Source organism: Aethina tumida, chromosome 1, assembly GCF_024364675.1.
Source record: "Aethina tumida isolate Nest 87 chromosome 1, icAetTumi1.1, whole genome shotgun sequence".
In the NCBI taxonomy this organism is placed as follows: Eukaryota; Metazoa; Arthropoda; class Insecta; order Coleoptera; family Nitidulidae; genus Aethina; species Aethina tumida.
The window spans coordinates 77,751,138-77,761,763 of record NC_065435.1 but is presented as its reverse complement, the minus strand read 5'-3'; the positions used below and the strand labels follow the sequence as shown (position 1 = coordinate 77,761,763).

At 36.0% G+C, this 10,626-nt stretch overlaps 1 protein-coding gene and 1 non-coding gene across 2 annotated transcripts; one reads left to right on the top strand and one right to left on the bottom strand.

Annotated features, from left to right (window-relative positions):
* Positions 1 to 980: 980 nt before the first annotated feature.
* On the bottom strand, positions 981 to 2,200 carry LOC109608763 (aldo-keto reductase family 1 member B1). Its single transcript, XM_020025308.2, has 4 exons — positions 2,118 to 2,200; positions 1,559 to 2,047; positions 1,144 to 1,499; positions 981 to 1,086 (listed from the first exon to the last, which is right to left on the bottom strand). The coding sequence occupies exons 1-4, from the start codon at positions 2,187 to 2,189 to the stop codon at positions 1,044 to 1,046; spliced, it is 960 nt and encodes a 319-aa protein (XP_019880867.1). The 5' UTR covers positions 2,190 to 2,200; the 3' UTR covers positions 981 to 1,043.
* A 7,724-nt stretch (positions 2,201 to 9,924) lies between these two features.
* Trnan-guu (transfer RNA asparagine (anticodon GUU)) lies at positions 9,925 to 9,998 on the top strand. The gene has a single exon. It is a non-coding gene; the product is annotated as a tRNA-Asn (tRNA).
* Positions 9,999 to 10,626: the final 628 nt, after the last annotated feature.

Here is a 10,626-nt window from a genome sequence, read left to right as displayed (position 1 = left end):
CTCTATTGTTAAACAACGAATGAACATGTGGAAAATTTGATTTTATATGTTTGTTTTGTTTGTGGTGAAGCTTTTTGTTAAAAAAACTTGTGTAGGTTAATTAGTGTTCCGCCACTGGTAGTGTGCGTAGAATACGATCAATCTATCTTTATTAAGGATGTTGACAGGCCGGCGGTATGATGTGACTTCGGATACTTTTAGCGCTGAATAGACACAAATCCATCATTCTTCATTAGACTTTGGCAAAACATCCCGAAGTCCCCCGATCTAATGTGTCCCACCTTCGGCTACAACAAAGCTTCTAAGCCTAAGGATATTCTTTCTATCATTAACGTTCCGTATATTCACGCAAATAGTATGTCTCCATTGTCGTGGATGGATTACTTAAAGGAGCAGGAAATTAAGATGAATATTTGACTGGTGATATTGCACATATGGGACTAATAAAATGTATAAAGGTCAGATGTAAAATTCTTTTAACATTTTCACCAGTTTAGTTGCTTTAAAAATTCACGCGTCTCGCATTGACACCGATTCGCCATTAAATGATCGAGCCGAAATGTCAGCTGTTGCACCGAACATTCCGTTTTCACCTTTACTGCACTCCTAGACTTTTTAACACCTTCGTTATGTTCGTTTTATGGGTACAAAGTTGGATCATAAATTGTTAAACCATAAAAGAATCCAGTCTCTTGGGGCTGTAACTAAGTGAATAGAATTTTGGTTAGATTTTATATAAACTTTTAGGGCGCTATAGAGATTTCCTGTGTTAAAACGTCGAGACTTGTTTATTTTTGTTTCACATGTTTCGTGTGCTCGAAACGAGTCTTTAGTTTCTAATCCATCATTAGAAGCTGCCAACTATTAAAAGTTACAAGCCAAAAACGCTGACTTTTCCAGTAACGAACTGTTGGCCACTAACTGAATTGTGTCCAATTATCGAACTTAACAACTAATTGTAAAAATGAAACTACATAAAAGAACCAATAAATATAAGTATTTAATTGAGGCATTTTAAACTAACAATAATAAATTGGATAAAATCAATATTCATCATTAAATGGATAATAAGGACTTCCTTCTCCCCTACAACGAAAAAAATAAATAAATAATAAGAAAAACAATCGAAAACCAAAGTCTTACCCATTCATTGGGCAAATTCGTCCGTTGCACTCAAACTTCTTAATCTGTGCCATATCTTCGGGTGCCAGAACAAAATCAAATACATCAGCATTTTCCTTCAACCTTTTAGGATTTGATGATTTGGGGATAACTGTGTTGCCCAGCTGGATATTGTACCTGATCAGGATCTGGGCAGGAGATTTCTGGTACCTGTCTGCAATCGCTTTGATGTTGGAATCATTGATCACGTCTGGATCACCCGGTTTGGCCCACGGCCGGGTCGGTGATCCTAATGGACTGTACGATGTGATTTTGATGTTGCGTTCTTCACAGAAGGTGCGCAATTTTACCTGGTTCAAATACGGATGACACTCGATCTAAAATTAAGATAATTAAAATTAATTGACTGAAAACTTTTACATTTATGTGACTATACTTGATTCACTGCAGGAACGACGGATGAGTTTTTGATGAGGCGGTCAAGTTGTTTGCTGTTGAAGTTAGAAACACCAATCGCTTTTGTAAGGCCTTTTTTGTATACCTCCTCCATCCCCTTCCAGGCATCTAAATAATCGGTGTCGCTGAAGATAAAGGTGCCATCTGGATTCGTGGGTCGAAGATCACCACCTTCAATAAAGGCAATGGGCCAATGAACCAAATAAAGATCCAGATAATCCAGCTGTAGGTTTTCGAGGGTGGTTCTTAGAGCAGGCTCAACTAGTTCGGTTTTGTGAAAGGTATTCCACAATTTGCTGGTGATAAACAGTTCTTCTCTTTTTACCACTCCCTCTTTAATTTTTTGTTGGATGGCTTCTCCGATGTACTTTTCATTACCATAGATGTGGGCACAGTCAAAGTGCCTGTAACCCAAGTCGATTGCATCCAAAACTGCTTGTTTTACTTCATGTTCTTTCCCTGGTGGACCCTAAATAAATAGAATTGTACGATTGAATATTTGTTAGACTATTATTACGAATAAAAAAGTTGTAACTTACTTGCCAAGTTCCCAAACCAAGTACCGGAATAGTTTTGCCATTATTTAATGTAATTGACGGTATTTTTGACATTTTATTAATGGTTATCAGTGAACAATTAGTAATGACATGACGCACCTGTGTATTACTGTATTTATTTGCCCTGTTGCTATTGATAACCGATAATCACCGAGCTGATAAAATTCGTTTGTATTTTCAATAGTGAATAGATTGATTGAATCTTGTAATTACGCGTTTGTTACATCAAAGATGGATGTCTGAGGCGAATATTCTAATCAGTAAATTAAACTTTTTATTTATTTTTAGTATTAATGATGTCGAATAGTAAAACAATTTGTAAGGCTTTATTTTAATAACTCTAATAAATAAAGGCAAACACACATTTAGAAGGCAACTTTTATTTTTATTTAAGAAAATAGAAAATAACGTAACTTATATTGTCTTAAGATCTGTTTTACTTAACAATTTTTTTAAAGGATTTTATTCTGTATTGTGCACTGTCAAACGCAAATCTATTGCGACGTAATCGTGTTTCGCGTGCCCTAAGGAAACATGTCCGGATTTCGTACTGCGGACGTTTTTTTATATCAGTATTAAACTTTGTATTGTCCTACGAGACTTCCCGGTAATAAAATATGTAAAAATAAAATTGGAGGTTTGCGAATTGGATTTATGAAAAATTCCATAATGAACGTGTAAAATACATTTTTACTTATATTTAAACTCTGTATAATCCGGATGTTGTCCTGTACGTATTCGATTTTTCCCTCTTTTTAAATATAAAATTCACCCGAGTCAGCATATTAATCACATGAGAATTTCAGGCGGAAATAAAATATTTTTTAATCCCATTCCTTCGTAATATTTTCACATTAAGAACGAGCCAGTCAACAAATTGATTCCGAGTTGACATTAAATATTAAATGTGTTCGTTAAAAGACGCATATTCCCCGGAACGTCTAATTAATCATTAAATAATTGAAGGGCTGCATAATTCAAAATGCCATTCTCTAGTTTGTTTCAATAATTTGCGCAACATGACTCAATGCCCAGTTTAATTGAATTACCCGACGTCGGAATGAAACAGCGCATTTTCGAAGATAAAACAATTAAAAACGAAATAATCTAGTTTACCTAATAATTTAATCAAGTGCCCTCGATTTAATTACCCGCAATTTAACGGAGATACGGAGTTCTCAAAATAAAATTCATCCAGAGGAGTGCAGGTAGATAACGAACGATTGCGTAAATTGATGTACATCAATTATTCACTTTTTTCTTTCTGATGTTTTATTAATTTTAATTAAACCGCTAATTGGTCGTGTTGTTCTCTGTTTTCTGGCATATTTCGCTGTGGATTTGCAGCTTAAGTGGTCCGTGCTGTTTTGTGACTGTGTTCCAGCACAATTCCATTGTATTATCCAGCTGCAATTGGCTCTAACAGAGGTTTTGTATTTTTTAAAATAATTACCCCAATTTGGAAATATGTAAACTCAATCGATTCAATCGAGTATCGTGTAACTTAAGCTGTAACCATCTGTTGATACAGTAATTAATGCAGTCAAATATTGACATTCTGAACAGTTTTTGGTCGAGTAACGTACCTGTATGCGAATGAAAATTTATAAACTAGCATAAACAGGTTTGAATAATGCAAGGTGGCTTTATATGATGCAAATCGGATTGAATATGCAAACGGATCAGGATGCACGAAATGCGCAAGGAAAATCAGCTTAATAGTTAAAAGGGAATAATTGAGAACATAAAATGCAATAATGCGACCTGTCTTTTTGTAAACCAATAAAATATGCATCGACATGACAAAACACTTCGAGTGCTTTCATATTCGATGTATTGATGCACCTTTTGTAACGATGTTATTGCACGTAAACGTCCATGCATATTTCAACGTGTTTTAATAATCTGCATATGAAACAGGCGAATATCAAAAAACGAATTGTTGTGTAAATTCTGCGAGAGGTTGTTTTGATTAATCAATATTTGTATAAGGGGAAGTTTTTTTTTTGGAATCAAAATCCCTGTGTCTGTACAAATGCAAATTGCGTTTAATATTTGCGTTGACAAGAAAGTATACAAAGTTAGAATCTTTCCGAGGCAGGGTTGTGTACACATATATCAATATGTTGACATAAGTGAAAAGGAAACCGAAGAAAAGGGTAAACTCGAGCCTATTGTGAAAATATTACATCAGGAACACGAATAAAAAATGTTTCGTTTCCATCTCATCTCTTATGATTAACATGATAAACGCGAAATATGTTTTAGCTGACTTTTACAGTTTTACTAGAGTATAAAGGGTGAAAATAAGTTACGAGACCGAGACCTAAAACTAGTTTAAAAGTATAACAACGAAGATAACATCCCGGGAACATGGAATATAAATAAATATATTTGCACATTCGTTATAAAAGTTTCATGCGCGCGAAACTTTTTAAATATATTCATAAATCGAATTTCCAACCTCCAATTTTATTTTGATACAATTCACTGCTGCAAATTCCCGCAGGAAAATATAAACTTAATATCGTATGTAAAATACTCCGCAGGACGAGGCGTCGACATTTTCCTTGGAAACTTATCGCACAAAGGCTTGCTTAAAGGACGACTGTGTCTCATTCGATTTACGTTTCAAGGTGGATTATGCGGAATGAAATATTTATACTGGGGACAACATTAGAACGAGTCGATTCCTTACAAGGACTTTTGCCATATTCTTTCTGAAATTGCATGTATAACAGTGCAGATCTTCCACGAGGATAAACTGTTCCCTGCTTCGAATAGGTTAAGGCTAAAGTTTTTAGCACGTCAAGATCAAGACTAAATGTTTCAAAATGCAAATTATTTTTAAACGCTCTGAAATAGAATCACAACTATTTATAAATCGCGTGTTGTCTTGCTTGTTGCAAGGCTCACCACATCAATTATATTTATGTTTATGTCAAATTTCTTGTTATTATAAAAAGTCACCCTCCTTCCGCCTTGAATATGAATAGTTTTAAATTATTTTCCACTTGTAGCAGAAAATTTCATCCGTTTTTGTTGCAAGCGGATTTTATCTTGGGGAATTTGCACTGCAAATTATTCTGTTTATTAAACATTTGTACATAACATATCGGATATTTAACCCACTTTTCGCCGGTCCACGTCGTTTTCCCCATTTCCGTCGCAACCGCAGGACTCGCGTGAGCGTCAGTTATGCGCCCGGTTCGGATTAAAACAGCAGCTCACATAATTACTCGACCGACCGAAAAACGATACAAAAAAAAAATGAAAAAATAATAACAATAAAAACGTGCCACGAGCGATCGGCTTAACGTAACCGCCCACCCAATTTCCTATTGCCGTCCAAACAGACACAAAACTCAAAACTTCCTTTCGGAATTAATTTCAATAATGAAAACGCATTAGCTGGATACAATTTGTGCCCGTTAGGGTATTTGATCGATTCACGGAGAGATAAGACACTGATGGAGATTATTCTGCATTTGCATCCCGACGCGGAACGGTGCACCCCGAACATCCTATATGAATAGTAAATTACCGTCAACCGCAAAACCCAAATCTCCAGTGTTCCTAACACTACATTTGCTTGCCTAAACTCTGTTAAAATCCTTCGTTACAATGTTGAACATGCAAATTTTTCCCTCAATACACTACCGGTTGCCTAGACATGTTAAACATAACGTGGCGCCATCACTTGGTGATGCAACATGCTGGAAACAAAAGAGACGATAATGCGGTTGTGGTAACATTGCGGCGCACTTATTCCATAGGTTTAATGGCGTTTTAAAGTTCTTAAGCTATCTAATTCGGATCCGCGTCGGTTGCATTAATTAGGGCGGATACGTGAAAGCTGCGGTCGATGCGATACCGACCGAAAAGGGTCCGAATTTAGGTTCTTGACCCGGTTTTCGGGTCTGGATGTTGCGGATTATGAAATTTTCTGCGGCCGTCCGAAAACCGACACAAAATACGATGACGATTGCGATGGACGTGTTCGATCGGTTCCCGTATTTGTTCCTGTTGCTGCATAAGTATCCACGTCTGGAGTTTTACGATACCGTCAATCTTATCTGACTATAAAACGGTAATTCGTATGGATACTTGAATATACATCCTTTGTGTGTATCTTTATTTAACGTCGTAAAATTCGCGTCGCACGGAATGCATGCTTATCTGACGGAGGTGCGCCAAATATGCCTCCTCCTGTTTTATGCACGTCTAATCGGACGCTTTCCCGGTTTATGGATGGTGTCTTTGTATTACTTCAAATACAATGAGCCGAGTTTATTATTGTTCGGGTGCGTGCATCCGCAATTTATGCCGCAACCCGCCTATCTCGAACACTTGTAACCTTTTCGGATCTATTTGTCCCTGTCCCATTTTAAATTCATTCCCGGTAACTGAGGACAGGTGAAAAAATCGTAGTGTCGAGATAATCATATCGGAACAGACCATCGGCAAACACTGAACGTAATTAAAGTCTATATTTAAAGTGACCACATGCCAGGTAGAACTATTAAGGCGCTGGCACGCACGCTGCTACACCAACGCCACTCCATTAACCCAATTCCTTTAATTAAATCATTTTTTCTTTTCTTTCGTTTTTGGTTTTCAGCCCGGTATTAATCAAAAGGAGAAAGGATTAGGCCAGATTGATGGCTACTATGTTATGATGAGTGGAAATGAAATTCCTTAAATTAATTATGGAATGGATCATTGTAACTAGAATAAAGGCAAACTTACAGCTACCGAAGGATAGATGGCGACAAATTATCTCGTTGTATAATAGACAACCACTAACACACAGTACTGTTTTTTGGATATATTAATAAACCAATTTTATACCATGATTTACTGGAACTAATTCCACTAAATTTAAGCCAATTTGACCATATATAAAAAAATCAATGAAACCCACATTTGCATGGAACGGAATAACGTAACGAAAAGAACGAGCGGAATGCAACAAAACAGAACGTGAAGTTCGGGAGTCAAAAGAGAACGAATGAGCCTGAAAAATGTCACGGGTCTGTTTTATTCAGGAATTTATTAATTAAATGCATTAAATTCGTAAAAAAAGAAAATCGCTTGGTAATCCCATGTTGCCCGACGTCGTGGAAATATCGCCGCTTCGCCTTTCCAGATTAGAATTGGAATAAATTTAAGGTACCAACTGATTTAAAATTATCAGCGCTGTTTGTCCCTGCTCTGTTTGAATATTAAAATTTTTTGCTGTTTGCGCATTTTCATAGTTAAACAATGTTATTTAATATTTTAATTGTTACAATATTTATTTCTCTTTTATACAATAACGTCATCAAATGGTATTTTTAATATATTTCATACACAAAAATAGAAAAGCAAAGTTAATCAAATTTATAACTAATTCGTTAATGTTTAAACCGTGTTTTCAGCAGCGGGAAAACACAAAACAATATTTAACGGTGGCCTCTTTCCCGTGCGTGCGTTGGCCCCGAGATTGATTTACTCGGTTTAGAATAAACCGGGACTAAGTGCCTAGATGCACGCGTTTTCCTCGTGTCGGTTGTTTTATTGTGGGCGCACCTTTAAAAGGGCCCAGGATAACACGCCCAACAAAACATCCTGTCCACATTCAGTCCTGAGAAAAGATCACTGCATTAACGGGTGTGTTTCGATATTGATGATGGTCGGTTTTCAGTTTTCTAAAGGTTGTATCGGGATGAGCTTGTTGGGATTAACTGCACCTTTCTTATCTGTGCACTTAATCGGATATAATAGAAAGCGTGATTGAGATTGACGCACCCCAAACAGCATGACTAGATTTTTGTCACGCCCCAGAAAAGTGTCAGGGTTAAATAGGTTTTAGGTACTGTTCACTTGGGTAAATTTTCGGAGGATTCTTTGATTTGTTTATGCAGCAGTGACACAAGGATCCTTGGAGTTAATTTCATTAAAATTCTTACCCCGGATATAAATCAGGAACAAAGGTCCGGACATATTCGTACTTCGAATTAAAATATTTAACGGGTTACTTTTTACGATTTCATAACTACTTTTAATTTATTTTTACATTAAATAAAATTACTGCCGGCATAAATTTAAGTGTCGCATTTATGACGCTCTCCGCATAAAAATGAGAATTCCCACTTAGATATTTTCATATCTCGGTAATGAAATTCACTAATGAATAACGGAATCATGCGCTACGGAATTAGTCGTTTCACTTTAATTATTTCAACTAAAATCGTCCGAATTACTGTGAATTAAAACGAGAACGGATGCAATAACAGAGGCATCAAACTATATTTGGTCCAATAACTGTTCTCATTACTCGTAATTGTGGTTGTCTGTTGTGGTACAACATAATGTGCCACCAACTATTGATTAAAATTCAAAAAGTTGATACAAATACCTGTCGTAAATAATTTATCCAATTAACCCGGCGAGAATGAAAGGACAGTCGCGAACGAGAGTTATAAATTGGGGTCGGTCGGGTTCCGGGACCCGGATCGCGCGACTAACGTATGTGTATTCCGTTCCGGTCGGTCTTAAATTCAAATGAGCGGGTGCAACCTTTTAACTGGTCGCTGCATTTCGCCTCCGATCGTCCTTAATGTGAATAAACGTTGAGTACAGTTAATTACGTTCTTAATTATCTTATTCGCGGCACCGATCTTAATGGGGTTAGTAACGAATGAATGTAACTGAGGGGTTGGAAAGTTGCGTTTCCCATTAATAAAATATGTATTCGAAACAAATTATTTGTGAATGCACACTGCGTTTTATCAAAAGTCATTTTTCATTTAAAACGCCCGACCGATAAATTTAATATTAGCAGGCGACGAACTATAAAAAGCCAGTAAAGGAACACATTATTTATGAGCCATTTTTAGTTTTTTACGGCATGTATATCTAAGTGAATGTCGCAATAAAGTGTTTTAACTGTCGTCATAATTTATCTCTATCAAAATTGTGGCCTTAATGCAAACGATCGCACTTATAATTTAATTAGCAGAGGTTTTTCGAGCTTATCTCCAGGCGAACGTTAATAATCGAGATCAAGTTTTATTTTGATGTAGTGTTTACCTTTTCGAGGCCCTAATTATTATTTAATGACGCGTCCGATTCAATGGATTTGCTACGATATATCGGTCCCCAGTTCAAACCCCCAAAATACATTACCAACTCCGAACCAATGATAATGTCTTTAATTTCCTACGGCAAAAAAGGGCTTGCGGTTTTTTACATTCCTTAATATTTAACATGTTTTTCTGAAGGGTGAATTTATGTCCCGGTATAAATATAAGATTTTACGGCGCGGTGACAAAGAGACCGGGCGGCGAAAAAGCGCGGCGATATTTCATGAATATTTACATAAAATAAAAAATAATATAGCGTCTTTTTCAACGGGGCGCTCAAATAAAATAAACTGCAGGCCATAGAACGCAGCACCTGGCCACGATGAGGACGAGAAAGAAAAAATAAAACGCTTTCGAACGTATGTCGCGTTCTTCGTACCGGATTATGCCGTGATATTTATTTAGGAGCCGTAAATCTAAGACTCCTTGTTCTCGCCCGTTTTTATTTATCTCGATCGCACGTTCCACGGATTCCAATTGCACAATTACCATCAAACATTCTGCAATTTTCGGTCTTTTCTGTTTTAATGTTGCTTAATTTTTTTATTTTAATTATTTTTCGTTTTGTCATGATACATTATATAGATACATTTATTAAATATCTATGAAATAATATTTTCTTTTTGTGTATAAATATCTCTAATTAAACATCTCTATCAGAAGCCTCCGTGGCGCAATTGGCTAGCGCGTTCGGCTGTTAACCGAAAGGTTGGTGGTTCGAGCCCACCCGGGGGCGGCAATGTTTTGATTGAGTTTCTGTACGGTTCTTAAAATTTATCAAACTTTTCAATTGCATTTTTCAATTTGTGACAATTACATTTTTATTTAATGTAAAGGTTAAGGCTTTCATGACCATTGTTTCCATATGTATAGTTTTTCCGGTTTACAGGTCGACGTTTGTTGGAATTATTTCCTGACGTTTCTCTAGCATGACGTCAAAGTGACACGAACCAAATCAGACCTCTGAAGCCACTCGTGCTAGTGAAACGTCAGAAAATATGTTAATTCCAACAAACGTCGACCTATAAACCCAAACAACTATAGCTATGGACATTTTTATTTAATTATGTAAATACTGCATATTTATAATAATTCGTAAGACACGTCAATCAGAATCGATCTGCTTCCAATATAATAATTAACCATACCAAATTAATAAGAACTAAATTGTATTACTCACTAAATTTTTAGTGAGTTGTACTGAACTATTTTTATTATAATTTTATTTTAACCTAAATGTTAATTTTTTTGGAATAAATTTGAAATTTTTAATTTTAATATTTTGAATAAATTTTAAAAACTGTTTAGATACCACCCAATTTTAATTTATTTTGTAATTCGTCATTTATTTTGAATTTGGGATC